The sequence below is a fragment of the Ranitomeya variabilis genome, chromosome 8 (assembly GCF_051348905.1).
Source record: "Ranitomeya variabilis isolate aRanVar5 chromosome 8, aRanVar5.hap1, whole genome shotgun sequence".
NCBI classification, from domain to species: domain Eukaryota; kingdom Metazoa; phylum Chordata; class Amphibia; order Anura; family Dendrobatidae; genus Ranitomeya; species Ranitomeya variabilis.
The window spans coordinates 107974389-107993689 of NC_135239.1; the positions used below are offsets into that span (position 1 = coordinate 107974389).

The window sequence follows — 19301 nt, forward strand, 5'->3', positions numbered from 1 at the left end:
TTACAACCAGGCCCCACATCTCCTGCAAGCCAGCCGGACCCTGCCGCAGCTACAGCGCCCGTAATGCCGCTGTCCATGCCATATATTCCTAGAGCGGCCTGGCTTCCACAGTATTCCAGGTGAGTCCCATACATTAAGTGAATTTAAGGAAAGCCTCTGCAGCCTATTTGGGGTATATCCCCTGACCGAGCATCAAAAGGTCATCATCTTAACTGGCCAACTGATTGGTGCGGCCCTAAGAGAGGTAAAATCCTGGCCAGATAGAGAGAAAGGGACTGTGCAGCAGATATTTACCAAACTTAAAATCACTTTTAACATCCGCACCGTTGCAGAAATCAAAATGAAGTTTTTCGGGTGCAAGCAAAGAACACAGGATAGCATACGGGACTATGCCCTTAATCTGCAAGAGGCACTGCAGGCCATCAAACAGGTTGATCCTAACAGCGTACAGGATGGGGATAAGCTCTTAAAGGAACAGTTCATTGAGGGACTCCTGTCCAGCACCCACAGGACACAGTTGCGAATCCTGGCCTTGCAAAACCCTGACCTGGACTTTGCACAATTTAAAGACAGGGCCATCCGGGTGCTGCATGAACCTAAGGCCAGCTGCACAGTGCCCTCTAGGTGTCCAGCCCTCATGTACCACCAGGAGGTGATATCATATCCTCAGGTCCCCGTTGAGGCCGACGCACAGATCCTCGATGATGACCCCTCCACAGGACTGCGCCTCCAGGTCCAGGAACTGACTAAAAGCGTAGCTGCACTAGCCCAGACCATGCAGTCCCTACAGGAATCCCCAAAAGAGAAGATCAAGCTGGCTTCCAGACCGGAGGACGACCCATGGCGACGACAGAAGAGGATCCCGCCGACCAGAGGAAGAGACGACAAGGTACTGTCATTTAAAGAGCGACCCCTGGGGCAGAGGGCCAACCCCCAGGAATAGGAAGACCAGGCCCACAAAACTGGCGAGCCAAGTACGTTGGAGGACGACCAGTCCTCCCTATTGTAATCGATGGCATCCCGATGAACGCTTTGTTGAACTGGTTCTTAGGTGACGACTATGCCTTACATTCTCTATAAACGTTATTGGCCTGACAGACATTACCCGTGGCCCAGATAGTGATTTGACAACAGTAGCCAGTAATGGTCAGCCTTTGCCACAGGTGGGGTACACGGAGGTCACCATTAGGGTGGCGCGGGTAGAATTGAAGGCCCAAGGAATGATGATTGTTGATATTGACGGACGTGAATGTAAAAAGAAATCAGAGCCCTGGTGCAGAGACAACAGGTAGAACTGTCTGGTGGAGAAATTGGACGTGTTACAGTGAGTGATCCGATCCCCATTGCAATACCCCCCAGGAGTGAAATGTTAATATGGTGTCGGGCAGAAATAGGCCTCAGAGGTAAAGACTACCAGGCCCTGGTAGAACCTGTGTATTCAGATAGTAGGCCCACAATCCTGACAGCCAGAGGGGTGGTTGAAGTCCGCAAGGGGAGGGTACCAGTACACGTCATTAACTGTGGAGACTAAGAGGTCCACCTAACCAGATATGCCACACTTGCCAAACTGTTTACTGTTAATAGTAATGCAATACAGGCAACAGAACCCTTGGTCCCGTCCAACCGGGTGGAGGACAATGGTTCTGCAGGACAAATTGAGGATTGGTGTCAGAAATTACATGTGGGCACTGACTCTACCCTTTCACACCAAAAACAAGGGGCTTACCGGGTGGTCCATGAGTATGAGTGGGTATTCAGCAAACACCCACTAGATTTTGGGCAGGTAAAAGGGGTTCAACATCATATCCCCACGGGAAGTCATCCATTCATTAAAGAGAAGTACCGGCCAGTACCACTAGCTCACTACCAGTGTGCCAAAAGTATGTTACAAGAGATGAAGGAGGCTGGGGTAATCAGAGATAGTTGTAGCCCCTGGGCAGCTCCATTAGTCCTCATCAGGAAAAAGGATGGCACAATGAGGATATGTGTTGATTACAGGCAGATAAACCGCATTACACATAAAGATGCATACCCGTTGCCCAGAATAGAAGAGTCATTAACTGCATTAAAATCTGCTAACTACTTTTCCCCCTTGGATCTCACCAGTGGGTAATGGCAGGTTCCCGTGGCAGAGGCAGATAAGAAAAAGATGGCCTTCACCACACCGATGGGTCTTTCTGAATTCAACTACATGCCGTTCGGACTGTGCAACGCACCAGGAACATTTCAGAGGATGATGGAGTGCTGTTTCGGGCACAAGAATTTCGAAACCGTCTTGTTGTACCTGGATGATGTCATCAACTTCTCTAAGACATATGAAGACCACCTGAAGCACCTGGCTGAGGTGTTCGAAGCTCTGTCCAACTTTCGCCTGAAGGTAAAACCATCCAAATGCCACCTGTTAAAGCCCAAAGTGCAGTACCTGGGCCATGTGATAAGCTCTGAAGGAGTGGCACCAGACCCTGACAAGGTCACTGGGATCAGGGACTGGCCGAAACCCAGCCACATCCACAAAATCTGGCAGTTCCTCGAGTTGGTAGGCTACTACAGAAGATTTATCAAAGACTTCACTAAAATAGCCACACCACTGCAAGACATGTTAGTGGGCCAATCCAAGAAAACCAAGGGTAAAAATACCCCGTTTGACTGGAACGACAGGCTGGAAGGATCCTTCACTTGGTTGAAGTTGGCTCTCACAGGAGATGAGGTACTGGCCTACCCTGAATATGACCAACCATTTGTGCTGTATGTGGATGCCAGCAATGTGGGACTGGGAGCAGTGTAGTCCCAGGTGCAGAAAGACAAAGAAAGAGTAATTGCCTACGCCAGCAGGAAGCTTTGTCCCACTGAAAGGAACCCCAAAAACTTCAGTTCCTTCAAGCTGGAGTTCCTCACCATAGTCTGGGTGGTAACAGAGTGGTTCAAACACTACCTGGCCTCAGCAAGATTCACAGTTTTCATGGACAACAACCCGCTAATACACCTGGAGATGGCAAAACTAGGTGCCTTGGAGCAGTGATGGATGGCCCGGTTGTCCAACTATGAATTCACCATCAAGTACCATGCAGGGCACAAGAATGCAAATGCCGATGCGCTGTCCAGGATGCCCAACTTACCAGAGGTGGAAGAAGATCCGGAAGCACTTGAAGAGATTGAGTTACCAGCTTTCCATCGCCCCGGGGCAACTCGTTATTCCCATTATGTGAGAAACAGGCGTAATGACAAGCAAGAAGCTACATTGAACCCATTGCCTCACCATGGATGGGCAGAGACACAGGACAGTGACCCCACGATCCGTCTGGTCAAAGAGCTGCTGACACAAGCAGATTCACACCCAGAAAATCCTTTGAAAAGTGGTGATGAGAGTGTGGCCCATGCAACCTGCGCAGAAAGGACCGTGACAGCCAAAGAGCTCCCATACAGCCCATAGTCACCAAACAGCCCCTGGAACTGGTGGCCATAGACCACGTGAAGCTAACTCCAAGCCAGTCAGGCTATGTCTATGCTCTCGCCATTTTGGACCATTACTCCAGATTCCTGGTAGTAGTACCTGTCAAGGACCAGACAGCGAAAATGGCAGCAAAAGCCTTCCAACAACACTTTTGTCGACCACACGGATACCCTAATAAAGTACTCACCGACCAAGGCTCAGCCTTTGAAGCTGATGTGTTCCAGGAGTTCTGCAACCTGTATGGATGACAAGAAGATAAGGAAAACCCCGTATCACCCACAAACCAACGGCATGTGTGAAAAGATGAGTCAAATAGTAATTGACTTACTACAGACCTTGCCTTTGCATGAAAGAAACTTATGGCCAGAGAAGTTGCCAGACTTGGTAGATTTGTACAATCACATCCCAGGGAATTCCATCAACTGCACTCCAGCCTACATGATGAGAGGAAGATCTAGCAAATTACCTGTTGATCTTGAAATGAGAGTCCTCACACCAGAAACAACTTCACCTGATGCACATTTGTTGTGAATTCTGCTCTTGGGCTCCCTCCGGTGGTTGTAAGTGGTAGCGCTGCTGTCTCTGTATCACAGCAGTTATCAGGTGTGTTCACTTTCTGCAATTCGGACTGGGCTATTTAGTCTTGCTTGACCCTTTAGTCAGTGCCAGTTGTCCATTGTTCCTGGAGGATTCACATCCTTGCCTGGTCTCTCCTGCTTTGCTGTTCTTTTCAACAAAGATAAGTTCTGGCCTATTTTGCTGTCCACATGCTGTGGTCTATTTTTCAGTTCTTTTCCATGTTTTTGTCTTGTCCAGCTTGGTCTGTATAAAGGATTTGTTTAGCCAGCTGGTATCTCTGGAGATGCAGATATACCCTCCATATCTTTAGTTAGCTGTGGAGTTTTTGTATTTTCTGTGGTGGATTTTCTAGTGTTTTATACTGACCGCATAGTACTCTGTCCTATCCTTTCTATTTAGCTAAAAGTGGCCTCCATTGCTAAAATCTGTTTTCAGTCTGCATATGTTATTTCCCTCTCCTCTCACAGTCATTATTTGTGGGGGGCTGCGTATCCTTTGGGAATTTTCTCTGAGGCAAGATAGAAAAGGGAAAACTATCTCTAGGGGTAATTAGTCCTCCGGCTGTGTCGAGATCTCTAGGGAGCGCTAGGTACATTCCACGGCTACTTCTAGTTGCGGTGTTAAGTTCAGGGTCTGCGGTCAGTACAGGTACCACCTTCTCCAGAGTACGTCCCATGCTGCTCCTAGGCCACCAGATCATAACACACATTGGGATAATGAGCGACAACAGAAATACTGCCAAGTACAAGAGTGTGTAGAAAGAAGCTTGTCCCATGCAAGGCAAAAACAAGAGAGAAACTACAATCAACGTGCCCCTGCAATTCCCTTGTCACCAGGTGAACAAGTTCTAAAGCGTAAAAAGAGAATGCACAAACTTGATGACCAGTGGGAAGCAGAACCATATACCATTTTACCTTCAAATTTTGACATTACTAAAGTCTGTCTAATAAGCAAAAATGGAGGAGAAACTTCAACTGCGGTATCCAGAGATCATCTTAAAGTATGCCCTGATAAACTGAGAGATAAGGAAAAAGGTCCCAGTACTTCTCAACTTACAGAAGAAGAAAAGAAAATCCATTCTGTTCTTGGAGATTTTCCCCAGTCTTGGACTCAAGACCTGTCCTGACTTTTCCCCAGTTGGAAATACCAGAAGAAGTGACTCAGAACCATCCTGAAACAGAAGAGACTTTACACCAGCAGGCTCAAGCAGCAAATGTCACCCCAGCAGTGGAACCAGAGAATCCACCCTCTGCTATCGGTGAATCTGTCAGACCCATAGGGAATCTAAGAAGTCGCAGTCCATTAGCCAGTTAACCTACACAATGCAGGCCTACAAGTAATACAGGCACTATGGATACACAACAGCAACAGCAAACATATTAGACCAGGAACTACATAGGTCTACTCGTAGCACCAGGGGTCAAATCCCAGCCCGTTACAGGAACTAAAAATGTCAATAATTGGTGTTACCTGTTTGAAGTGTTTGCATATATTTGTCACAGGTTTAAAATGGACAATGGGGTAATGGACAGTGGATTGCCCAAAAACTGTTTTTGTACATAGTTGGCACCCTCAAGGTGCACCCTGATTCTACCCACTTTGCCGGTGTGGGTAGGGCCTTGTTTCTTAAGCGCTGAAGCTAAAACCATTTGGCGTGGCCGAACCCCGGGTTTGGGTATGCTTTGTAGCCCGCCCAAACCTACGTTGGGGATTTATGATGGGTCCCTCGCTTTGGTACTGTTTTATATAAACAAGGACACCCTGGTATAAGACCAGTTGTACATTTATAAAATGTTTATTTGCATCGTTCAAGCCAAAAGTGCATCCCGTAAGGGAAGAAAAAGTTATTAACCTGTTCAAATGTATTTCAAAATGTTTTTGCACCTTTGTAACCTGTTATGTTTCCTTTTCCCAATCCAGGAGTACTGGATTTAACGGGGGGGGGAATGTGGCACCCCAGGAGTTCGGGTACCACAGTAGCACTGACTTCCTCTTGGGGAGAGTAGTGCTATGCCTGGAGACAAGAGGGATCCTTTTGGCAGGTAAACTCACACAACCTTCTGAATCCAGGCCAGGAGGGGAAGCTCAAAACCCTGGTTTTAGGGCAGCTTCCCTGAATTAAGATCCTGGTCTGGAGGAGGAGTTTGGTCAATAGAGTTCAGTTCAGTCTGGAGCAGACAGGAAAGGAGCAGAGGAGAGATTGAGGGCTCAAGGAGGTGACAATTAGGCCCCTAAGAGCCAGAGCGCAGAAATCGGGCACCGGGAGCCCGAGGTTGTGGTCCACAGCAGTGGTCCACAGTAGAGCCGGTGGGCATAGGACTATAAGTATACTGCACATACCATACCTGAGGCAAAGTAGCAGATAGAGCCTGGAGTCACTGTGTCAGAGACCCCCAAGAGTACAGCTCAAGCTGCCTGCCATGCAGGTTCTGTCCCAGGACAGGAGAAAGAAAGGAGTGCTTTGCCAGCAAACTACAGGTAGCAAGGTACGAGAAATACAGCGCATAGAGGAACGCTCCCAACCTGAACTGCCAAGGAGACTCCTTCTGTACCTGTTTTGCGGTACCCTGGACTGAGGCCTACTACAACTCCAGTAAACCAGGTAAAGACTGCAACTCTGAGTCCTCTGTTATTTACCAGCAACACATCATCCCTGCCATAAACCTTGTGAGCCCTGGGGACCCCGCTTCACCTGTAAGAAGCATCACCATCCGGCCGCCATACCATCACCCCAGAGGACCCCTTTAAGCTGTGTCAGTCCCTACTGACCGAGAACCACAGGTGGCGTCATGAAAATAGACTTTATACCAAAACCACTTTAAATGACCGTTCCCCTTTAATTGTGTCCCAGGGCCACGGACCGGGTCGCAGCCACCATGACATCCCTTTTAAGAGTGACCGGACCCGGTATTGAGTATCCCCATTGTCCTGGTGGGTGACTCATAGTCATGGCAAGTGACTGATGTGTTCCCACACCCTGGCACCCCACAAGGAAAATACAATGTCCCATCTGGTGTGTGATATGTGCAAAGCTGAACACTCACATTAGGTTCCGGAGTTCCTTCTGGTCCTGTATTCCTAGTTCCAGATTCAGGTTTCACACAAACAACTAAAGATTCTGTATTCATATTCAACAGTTCAACTTTACTTTATGAAGGTACAGATGATTGACCTCGTGGAGACCAAAACATCCAACACCGCGGAGACACCATCACGTGTTTCTCAACGCAGTGATCCAGAACACTGCCCCAATATGCAAATGCATGTAGAGTAGCTGCGGAGACACCATCACGTGTTTCTCAACGCAAGCAGTGAATAGCCAGGCCTTTCCCCGGGAAGGAACAACCACGGGAAGGGCAGCATCCGATAAAGGAAAACCACCTATGCCAAGCATGGTATCCATCCACAGACAGCTGTTTACTTTATAACAGCGGTTTTGGTGCAGAAGCATATTTCCATTTGTATTTCTTGAGCTCTTCCTGTATTCTCTGGCAACTCTGGTCCTGGTTATGCTCCTTTCACTCCTGCTGCTCCCATACTCTTAGACCAGTCTTCAGTCACTCTCCCATCCAGCTTCCCTTGGAAGAAGAAAGAGGCTCTCATAGTTCTGCCTAATTCAGGCCGTTGGTACTGGAAATTTCTTAGAGGACCTCTGAAATTGGTATCGATCGTTTGCACGCTACATCCCTGTGGGTCCTGTACTCCTTTTGTGCTCTACATCCCCTTGGCTTTTCTGTTCTCCATCTCCTCCTGTTATCTCTCTGTCTCTGATCTTAATCAGGAAGTCTCTACACTAACGTACACTACACCCATCTCTAACCCCTCCCAACTTAGAAAGTCCCCTGTGATGTAGGCATATCTTATCTTCCCATTTCTATCTATGCTGTCTATTTATTATTTCTAACTTTACACTGTCCCTTTCAACACACAGTACAGCATTATAAACATACAAACAAATTTACCTTCGTATATCATATTCATAAAACCGCACATTTTAATTATTTAAAGCACATTCGTCTCAAAGGGGAAGGAAGAAGTGTAAACCAACTCTGTCACACTCTTACAAATTGGCAAAGTCCATCTCCATATTTGCAATAGACTCTGCACCCCTTGGTCAGGTAAGCTTTACGCAAATAGCACATGAAGTGAACTTTCAGGTAGAGGCTCCTCACAGGGAGCTCCTTTCTTGTTAACTTATGGAAGGCCTTCCTACTCCTATCATTATTGGTCTTGGTTGACTATGCATAATCCAGACCTAGATTGGCAGGCCAGAGAGATAACTAAAGGTACCTTCACACGAAACGACTTTGTAACGATATCGCTAGCGATCCGTGACGTTGCAGCGTCCTCGCTAGCGAGATCGTTTAGTTTGACACGCAGCAGCGATCAGGATCCTGCTGTGATGTCGCTGGTCGCTGAATAAAGTCCAGAACTTTATTTGGTCGTCCGATCGCCGTGTATCGTTGTGTTTGAAAGCAAAAGCAACGATACCAGCGATGTTTTACACTGGTAACCAGGGTAAACATCGGGTTACCAAGCGCAGGGCCGCGCTTAGTAACCCGATGTTTACCCTGGTTACCAGCGTAAAAGTAAAAAAAACAAACAGTACATGCTCACCTGCGCGTCCCCCAGCGTCTGCTTCCTGACACTTACTGAGCGCCGGCCCTAAAGTGAAAGTGAAAGCACAGCGGTGACGTCACCGCTGTGCTGTTAGGGCCGGAGCTCAGTCAGTGTCAGGAAGCAGACGCTGGGGGACGCGCAGGTGAGTATGTATTGTTTGTTTTTTTTACTTTTACGCTGGTAACCAGGGTAAACATCGGGTTACTAAGTGCGGCCCTGCGCTTAGCAACCCGATGTTTACCCTGGTTACCCGGGGACCTCGGCATCGTTGGTCGCTGGAGAGCGGTCTGTGTGACAGCTCCCCAGCGATCAAACAGCGACGCTGCAGCGATCGGCATCATTGTCGCTATCGCTGCAGCGTCGCTTCGTGTGAAGGTACCTTAAGTGGAGTGATCTTTGCAAGAATAATTGCCTAGGTATCTTTTATGATAGCCTAGAAATTGCCTAGGTTTCTTTTATGATAGCCTAGAAATCCACTAAAAACGTTCCATCTTTTTTGTCTGATTTTGAGAAGGTGTTCTCTGAAAAGAGGTGTCATTGCTTTGAATTATGCTTTTAGTTTGCATTTGCCAGCAGTCATTTGATACTGTTAGCACATTTATTTTTCCTAAGTTCATGTTTAATACTAGCCACCTCCCTTACTCTCCTGCAAGAAAAAGTCCCCCAAATTCTATTGAACCATTACGGTTTCCCGCTCTATCTTTCCAATTTCTCTTCATTTCATTACAACCACTCTCCATCCATCTAGTAGATCCTACTTTAAAAGCTCCTCCATAGTTCTAACCATTCTTTCACCCAGTAGAGCTGACCCCTCCCAATTTAGGTGTATCCTCCCCTTAGAATTAAACCTGTAGTCAACAGAGAAGTCAATGTTTCACAATTTCTAAGCCTCCCCTTAGAATAAAACCTGTAGTCAACAGAGCAGTCAATGTTTCACAATTTCTAACTTTTTCCCCTTTTTTTGTAACTCCACAAACTGCAACTGTCTTTAAAGTGACAATCAAGGCCTTGGTACTATTTCTGCCATCTCTAATATCAGCCAAAGTGGCATCTTTACTAGAGTTTGCCAGCAAAGGTTTAAGCTCCCTGGCACTGTCCAACTGCCCTTTCTTTACCTAGCCTTTTACATCTGGGTCCTGATCTTGCCTACCTCCATATTATTGGCCCCAGCTAGAGCATGCTCAGCAAGCTCCAAATCCCTCTCCATGTTTGCAATGTTCCTCAGTGTCGCAAGCAGCATATTTAGGTCTATTACTTGGGCTTCCAACTATATAGCACGCTGACATCGAGCACAGAGATTTTCACCCTTAAACGCCTTTTCAAAGCATGCATACATCTACAAGATGACAAGATAGAGGATTTTGTGAATTTAGTCTGCGCTAGCGATAATGATGAAAAGTCAAGGTCTTCAAATAAACAAGCGTGGTTTAATTCAACGCATTTCAAGGTTCAAATGCCCTCTTCCTCAGGACATATCCACAAGTGTACACAGACAAAAGAGAATAGCTGTACAAATAGATCAAATTTTCAAATCTGGCGCCAAGCTAACATCACATGACAAACAATGACAAGGTTCACAGTGTTACCACATGGTTTGACACATGACATGCAGACAATTTAATTGTACATAAAGAAGTCAAAATCATATTAGTATTAGTATAATTGATTCATATCTAATTCTTTTACAGGCATATGGAAGAAAATAAGAGAAAACATTTTTCTTTCATTTTGTGCATATACGAAAAAAAAGCCAGGTCAAGAACATCTCACAAGACACACAATTGTCAGCATTTTCCATGGAGCACAAGCCTAAATGTGGATAAACAGTGAAGAGAATATGAAATGTAAAGTTGCAATCAAAGTTATTCATTCCACATTGCAAATTGAACATTTATTAGCAAAGTGTACAGACTTTCTCCGGTTTGCAATAAACGAAAGAAACAAGAATAATTTTAAAAAACTCAACACTACTAATGTAGCAAGCAATTTTTCTAAACTCAACACAAGATGTCAATTTTAATGAGTATTGCAGCCTCGGATCTGAAGCAAATAATCAGGGGCTTCATTGGATAAACAGGTGCGCTGGCTATAAAATAAGAATTTATTATTAATAGTTTGATTATTCTTAGAGAAATGTAGAGATCAATGATGTGAAATGCACTGTACGTATTAAACAACTCGATTGTTACTGGTATAGGAAAAAAGCTACCACGACAATAAAAAGAGCAAAGACTTTCAGCATTAGTGGAATAGACCTGTCCATGGTGGTATTTTCAAGAACACGAGTCTGAGTTGGCTTTATAACACGATTCATCTGAGTAAGGATGGCCTCTCTGGCACCACTCCATTTTCCAGGGCCTGAAAGCCGATACTGGTAAGGTGTACAAGGCCCAAAAAGCACATGCAAAGCCAACCGAGGATCAGTAAGTAACAGTTTCAATACATTGGGCTTTACACCAGCTAATGTGGCCAGTTCATCCATAAATTCCATATAATTCACTTGTATAGTATGGCGCTGGCTGTCCACATAGCTTAAAAAAAAGAAAGAAAAAAGTTTTAATATACAAAAATACAGTGTTGTCACATAATAGCAAACACATAATAGTAAACACTTATCTCCTTCATGACATCCACCATACATGTACGGCACAAGGGGGAAGTGGGTGTGTGCAGCAGGCTCAGTAGATGAGCCCGAATGCAGTTGTTAGTCTGTTAAATGCCACTGTTAAACAGTGACAGCAGCATGTAACACGTGCGGGCATGGGTGCTCATCTTCAATATGTCCATCAACGCGCCTGTGACGTGATTGAGTGTTGCCATGACAGCCGTTGGTATACTGATCAGATGATCATAGCATAAAGTCCCCTAAGGGGACAAAAAAGTACTGTGAATGTAAAAAAAAATGTGAATATGAAAAAAAATTTAGAAAACATAAAAGTTCTAATTAATCCTCTTCATCCCATTAAAAATAATTATATTAAAAATATATATATACACATATGTGATATCGCCGTGTTCAGAAAAGTTAGATCTATCAAAATATAAAAATAATTCATCAGATCGGTAAACATCGTAAACAAAAAGAAGACTCAAGAACGCCAAAATTATGTTTTTTTACAGTTCCCCCGGACGAAGCTAACGCGAAACGCGCGTTGGGGCACAGGACTGCACGTGCAGGTTATGTATTACCTCCATTTCTCTGATGAATGTATGCATATAATATGGGGCATGGCTTGTTTGTGAGACGATATGCACTAGCATATTCTGACTGATCTTTATTTGCTCTGTGGCCAGTACATAGGACTTGTCTATGTGATTCCTTATTTGCTCTGGGACTCATCTAGTGGTGGACATAGATTATTATGCACTTTGCAAAAATATAGCACATAGCACTTTTTTGTCTCCACCTTAGGATCTGCCCTTTATATTGGATTTTGGGTATTAAAACCCTAACTATATATTATATAGCACAGAAAATTAAGAGTTGTGGCTCTGGGAAGAAAGGGAGGAAAAAAACAAACGCAAAATGGTCATATTGTGAAGGGGTTAATGGCTGTAAAATTTTATAAATAGAAAAAAAAATGAAAATATACCTGGTCAAGAATGGGGGAAAATGGCACAGTCCTAAGCTTAGTAATCTTACAATTTTCACACTATTTACTGGGGTCTTTCCTTCCATGAAGCGTTTATAGGACTTTACTTATTAGTAGAAGCAAAATTACAATGGCAAGTGACAGCTCTATACACAGCTAATAACAAAGGATCCACCAATCACAATGGGAGACTTCACAGCTGACCCTGCCCCTCCACAAACCAATTAGATACTTTACAACAAAAGATAGTGTCAGGATCCCACCATTTAGGGATGTACATGTGTTATTTCCTGAAGAGAGAGAGAGACTTTTTCCCGTGCTTGAAAAATCCTTCCACTCATGCTCAGAAGGGAAAAACTGGATCCGTCGCTGGAATCCTGTGTATGACGATCAGCGACGGATCCTGCGTCCATAGGCTTCCATTGTAGCCGACGACGGGCAGCGCAGGATGCGTCGCTGACCGATTTTCAGACGTGCACAAAAAGCGTTCCTATGAACGTTTTCTCTGCACGACGGACCGCTATTTTATGACGGATCCAGTGCACGACGGATAAAACGGATGGCCATCTGTCACAATCCGTCGCTAATACAAGTCTATGGGAAGATGCAGGATCCTGCATTCACAAAAATCCACGGATTGTGACGGATTCAAAAAAACGTGTGAAAGTAGCCTAAAAGAGTCCCAGTGGTTAGTGTGAAATTGCAAGATTTATATTTTTTATTTTTTTTTAATACAGATTGCACACTGTGTAAAAAAGAAACAAATGCATTTTAAAAAAAATATTTTACAATGTTTTTTTTTTTTAAACACAAAAACCTGATGTAATAAACAGATCATTTTCTGACGGTATTTCCCTTTAAGACTAAGCTCATGTACAGTAACATTTTTATAACGTACCGGTTGGACATTAAGTACTTTTTCATTACTATATCTTTCGTCATGTTTTCTTTATCTGGCAGTTGTACCAAACCTGTAAATTGAAAATAAATGGACAAATAATAAACATTTTTAGATAGAATATGTGACAAAAACGGGAAGTGAATTTTAAACAAACTGAGACATTCAATAATCCAAGCAAATGTAAGAAACTGTCATTTATTGTATAAAAAATCAAATTCTTTCTCCACTTAGGAGCTACATTTTGCCATCGCTCTTCCTCATGAACTTATCTCTGGAAAAACAGCTTAATTCCTTTTTTTGCTAAAGATAAGACAGAGCACAGGAGAGTAAGGTGTCCGGTCCCACAGCTTATTGAAGTCTATGGAGAGGGAGTAGACAGGAGAAAAACAAATAGTGGGAATAGGGCTGAGGTCAGACCACCATAGATTCTCTCATCCCCAGAGAATTGCGCAGATTATGCAAATGACAGAGAACTAGTGGACAACCCCTTATTAATGGCCCCAATGTAGGTAAAAAGAGAAAGAAAAAAAAGATACCTCCCAGATCAGTTCCACTCCTCTATACGGAGTGCTCGCTTCACCGCCTAGCAACCTGGCATCAATATCTAGTGGGGGTATCATGTGAACACTGCAGCCAATCAGCTAAGATTGGCTGCAGTGTTTACATTTTCCACACAGAAAAAAACACTGATCCATTCAAGACTGTGGAGACTTTGTCAGTATTCATGCAAAGACTACCAGAAGCAGTGACTGAAGCCAAAAAGGTGAGTTTGTGTTATTTCAGCAGGCACAGCCACTTTCATCTGGTTCAAGTTATTAGCTCTCCAAATTAGAGAAATTAATAAATTCCTGTTCTTCATCACAATTTTGTTTAGATCTCAAAAATCAATATATGTTTTATGAAACCATGTTTTTTTTAAAAAAGGGGTTCGTCAAACAACAACATTTATCACCGATCCAAAGGACTATCCAAAATATTAAATCAATACACAGGAAGCAAGGAGTCTTAAACACCTGCCAGCCTGAATATAGTATTATCTGGGGTATTTGTGCGGTGGGTGGTACCTTGTAGCCCTATGTGTTATCTTTGTACTGCTATACAGTGTTTCACTGTCACCATCATTTCCTGTGTACCTGTTTCCATGTATTTGGTTTTTATTACATACTTAATAAAAGTGACTTTTTATGGGATTTTTTGACTGCTCTTTCTGTGGTGTTTAGGATATCTGGTTTGCAGTTGTCCCTATTTTTTGTCCTAACATGCACATATGGGATATCTTTCTCTGCATCCTACTTGATGTACTAAGATTTCTTTCTCCATATGTGTAAAATGTATGCTACAACTTTATTATTTAGGAAGCAAGGAGGTAGGAAGGATAAACTGAATCACTAGGTGATTTGTATAGGGGTGGAGCCGCATATTCATCCCTGTAATGAGCGGTACCACGTGACCACTCATACAGGACAAGCTGAGGCTCTGAGAGGAAGCATCGCGGGAGCTGGGTGAGTATTTTAATGCAAGCGGGCGGGCGCACAGGGGGTGGGAGGTGGGAGGTGACCGGGAACTTTATTTTAAAAACAAAATTTTTTTTAAAAAACATGATTTTTCATTCCTTCTCTCCAGCGAACGCTGCTGGGGAGAAGGAATGAATGGCGGCTGCAGCACCACACACAGGGGGGACAGCGCTTACTGTAGCACTGTCTCGTGTGATCCTCAGTCGGCACACGGACAGCACACGGATGGCATCCGTGTGCGGTAAGTGTTGACACGCACCCATTGAATTTAATTGGTCTGTGTGATCCGTGCGCTCCCACAAACACTGACATGTCTCCGTGTTTTGCACATGGACACATGGTCCGTGAAAACACGCTGACATGTGCAGAGACACATTGATTTTAATGTGAAACACCTAAACCAAAAATGCCCTCTTAGCCACTAGAGGGCCTACCTCTGAGCCACGACATGTAAACCTACAAAAAACCTGCTAAGTTGCAAGATCAGGAACCAAGTATAGATAAAAGTTCACAACCAAGCAGAAGAGGTAACCAAAACACGTAATTTTATTGAGATAACCTATACATAATAATGTAATACTACATACGGACAAAATTGGTGAAAGTGAGGACGTGCAACTAGTGCCGCCAGCAAAAACCAGGTGTTGATGAATGGCTGGAGGCAGACACAACACATACAGGCAACCAAGCTCCACACCTACGCTGGGGAGTGCCCAAGATTGAGACCCATGGCACACAGTGATGTAGCTAAATAACTGGGACCTCCAAGTAGAAAAAGTAAAAGTTAAAATAACTCATAAAGCCATGGAGTAGACCCCTTAACCATAGTGTGAGATCACACATGTAGTATGAGATGACAAAATCACTACGCCAGGTCAAAAGCAGGGCATAAAGGTGTAACTGGAACCGGTACCTCCACGTCTAAGGGAAAATGTATGCATGCTAAGAATGGTAAGAGACATTACCTTGAGACATGGTAGTAACCGGGCACCAGCGTGGTGTGGGCAGGAAGGAACCTCGACGTACGTTTCGCCTTACAAGGCTTCGTCAGGAGGCGTGGCTAAATGCTAGATGGGCTGGGAAATATATAGGGGTAGGAAATAAGACACTATCCAATCGGCGCGTACCCAGCATGATGCGGAAGACCCCGGTCGGCGGGTGCAGCGGCGCACCATGGGGCGTGGGCGGGAGGACAAACGTCATCTCCGCCCATCCCCACGGCAACGCCGCAAACACCCGACCCGGCCGGGGCCACCACAGCGCATGCGTGGGACGCGCTCAGGACAGAGAACAAGAACCGCCGCTGAGTGTAATACAGCGAACTGCCCAGGAAGGTAATAGATAAGCTGGGCAAAAATGGGTGGGAAATGGTGTACAATCAGCTCGGCGCGCATCCATCATGATGCGGAAGCCCCGAGCAAGCGGATGCAGCAGCGCACCATGGGGCATGGACGGGAGGACAAACGTCATCTCCGCCCATCCCCACGGCAACGCCGCAAACACCCGACATAGCCAGGGGCACCACAGCGCATGCGTGGAGCGCGCTCCGGATAAAGGATGGGTAAAGGAGGCCGATACCACAAGTAAGCACAGGAATAGAACGGACTATACGGGCAAACCAAGGAAGGGGATGAAAAGAGCAAGGGGACACACAGGCACACCTCAACCGGATGGCAGATAATAGGCCCCCAAAGTGAAGAATATTTCAATTACAAAACAATTGAAGCATAAAGAGAAAAGAGAAATAAAGAATACGTAATGAAACATGCCCTACCAGGCACGGGATTGCAGAGTGTGAAAATAATGGATGAACCCATAATGGAAAACAGAGGTAAAGGTAATACCAACGTTTCACACTCTGCAAAGCCGTGCAAAACAATATCAAAAAAGAAGAAAATATACAAACGTTAATGTACTGCTGAATAGATGGCATATACGAACAGCATAATAATAATACTGATGATGGCAGCACTCATTATAATCCGATTGGTGAATACAATGAAGTCCAGAATAGAGCATAAGACATTTAGAATGGAAAGGGACCCGAATGATGGTTGATGTAAAACATTGGTCCCAAAATTGATGGAATTCTTCTTCTTTTAATAGGTACAGCGTTCCATTCGATAAGACCCACCACGAAGTCCCACCACACGAAGCGGATCACAAACAGTGAACGGGTAAGTATCTAAATGGACATAAAAATAAAACACTCAATACCGATAAAAAACACACAAATATCTAACCAAAAAGACAGACATAAAAAGACCCAACACACATAAAAGAAATAAAGTTAAGATTAAAAACAGCCTGAAGTTATAGGAAAGGCTTGAAACTGATAGCCTCTAGCTATAGCTATCAGTTTCAAGCCTTTCCTATAACTTCAGGCTGTTTTTAATCTTAACTTTATTTCTTTTATGTGTGTTGGGTCTTTTTATGTCTGTCTTTTTGGTTAGATATTTGTGTGTTTTTTATCGGTATTGAGTGTTTTATTTTTATGTCCATTTAGATACTTACCCGTTCACTGTTTGTGATCCGCTTCGTGTGGTGGGACTTCGTGGTGGGTCTTATCGAATGGAACGCTGTACCTATTAAAAGAAGAAGAATTCCATCAATTTTGGGACCAATGTTTTACATCAACCATCATTCGGGTCCCTTTCCATTCTAAATGTCTTATGCTCTATTCTGGACTTCATTGTATTCACCAATCGGATTATAATGAGTGCTGCCATCATCAGTATTATTATTATGCTGTTCGTATATGCCATCTATTCAGCAGTACATTAACGTTTGTATATTTTCTTCTTTTTTGATATTGTTTTGCACGGCTTTGCAGAGTGTGAAACGTTGGTATTACCTTTACCTCGGTTTTCCATTATGGGTTCATCCATTATTTTCACACTCTGCAATCCCGTGCCTGGTAGGGCATGTTTCATTACGTATTCTTTATTTCTCTTTTCTCTTTATGCTTCAATTGTTTTGTAATTGAAATATTCTTCACTTTGGGGGCCTATTATCTGCCATCCGGTTGAGGTGTGCCTGTGTGTCCCCTTGCTCTTTTCATCCCCTTCCTTGGTTTGCCCGTATAGTCCGTTCTATTCCTGTGCTTACTTGTGGTATCGGCCTCCTTTACCCATCCTTTATCCGGAGCGCGCTCCACGCATGCGCTGTGGTGCCCCTGGCTATGTCGGGTGTTTGCGGCGTTGCCGTGGGGATGGGCGGAGATGACGTTTGTCCTCCCGTCCATGCCCCATGGTGCGCTGCTGCATCCGCTTGCTCGGGGCTTCCGCATCATGATGGATGCGCGCCGAGCTGATTGTACACCATTTCCCACCCATTTTTGCCCAGCTTATCTATTACCTTCCTGGGCAGTTCGCTGTATTACACTCAGCGGCGGTTCTTGTTCTCTGTCCTGAGCGCGTCCCACGCATGCGCTGTGGTGGCCCCGGCCGGGTCGGGTGTTTGCGGCGTTGCCGTGGGGATGGGCGGAGATGACGTTTGTCCTCCCGCCCACGCCCCATGGTGCGCCGCTGCACCCGCCGACCGGGGTCTTCCGCATCATGCTGGGTACGCGCCGATTGGATAGTGTCTTATTTCCTACCCCTATATATTTCCCAGCCCATCTAGCATTTAGCCACGCCTCCTGACGAAGCCTTGTAAGGCGAAACGTACGTCGAGGTTCCTTCCTGCCCACACCACGCTGGTGCCCGGTTACTACCATGTCTCAAGGTAATGTCTCTTACCATTCTTAGCATGCATACATTTTCCCTTAGACGTGGAGGTACCGGTTCCAGTTACACCTTTATGCCCTGCTTTTGACCTGGCGTAGTGATTTTGTCATCTCATACTACATGTGTGATCTCACACTATGGTTAAGGGGTCTACTCCATGGCTTTATGAGTTATTTTAACTTTTACTTTTTCTACTTGGAGGTCCCAGTTATTTAGCTACATCACTGTGTGCCATGGGTCTCAATCTTGGGCACTCCCCAGCGTAGGTGTGGAGCTTGGTTGCCTGTATGTGTTGTGTCTGCCTCCAGCCATTCATCAACACCTGGTTTTTGCTGGCGGCACTAGTTGCACGTCCTCACTTTCACCAATTTTGTCCGTATGTAGTATTACATTATTATGTATAGGTTATCTCAATAAAATTACGTGTTTTGGTTACCTCTTCTGCTTGGTTGTGAACTTTTATCTATACTTGGTTCCTGATCTTGCAACTTAGCAGGTTTTTTGTAGGTTTACACATTGATTTTAATGTGTCTACGTGAGTCAGTGTCTCCGGTATGTGAGAAAACTGTCACCACACGTACTGGAGCCACTGACGAGTGAAAAAGGCCTTAGCGGCAGCGCAGAATTTTAACTACAAATCTTCCTTTGAAGACATATCTGTATAAAGGATACCATTATTGCTCGCAGAACCTATTGAAATATATTAGGTTTTCTTGTGGTATCCATCAGTTTGACACATACGGCACAATTCCCTCTTTCAACCTAAGCCAATATTTAAATTATTTACTTGTTATAGAAATATCATGAAATCTATTGATTAAAAATTAAATTGTAAAAATATTTTTAGAAATCATAAATCATCTAGTAGTTTCTCTATTCTGACCTATAGTAATGACATTTTGGCTTGGACATGTT

At 44.5% G+C, this 19301-nt stretch overlaps 2 protein-coding genes across 6 annotated transcripts in view; one reads left to right on the plus strand and one right to left on the minus strand.

The window, feature by feature from the left end:
• LOC143788707 (uncharacterized) overlaps positions 1–19301 on the plus strand; it is a 155643-nt gene that overhangs the window by 112199 nt on the left and 24143 nt on the right. For 3 of the 5 annotated variants that reach the window (XR_013218716.1, XM_077278545.1, XM_077278544.1), the window contains one exon: positions 10339–10476. The exons of the other annotated variants lie outside the window; for them this stretch is intronic. Coding sequence is in view for 2 of the 3 variants with exons in the window: in XM_077278545.1 (XP_077134660.1) it covers positions 10339–10463 (125 nt within the window). In the remaining variant the exon portion in view is untranslated. Of the gene's footprint in view, positions 1–10338; positions 10477–19301 lie in introns of those variants that run through there. 5 annotated transcript variants of the gene reach the window in all.
• The window catches only part of LOC143788703 (flavin-containing monooxygenase 5-like), a 95214-nt gene continuing 85970 nt past the window's right edge, over positions 10058–19301 (minus strand). The window contains exons 3-4 of the mRNA XM_077278534.1: positions 13142–13214; positions 10058–11181 (exon numbers count right to left, since the gene is read on the minus strand). Of these exons, the coding sequence (XP_077134649.1) occupies positions 10836–11181; positions 13142–13214 (419 nt within the window). The 3' untranslated portion in view covers positions 10058–10835. The remainder of the gene's footprint in view (positions 11182–13141; positions 13215–19301) is intronic.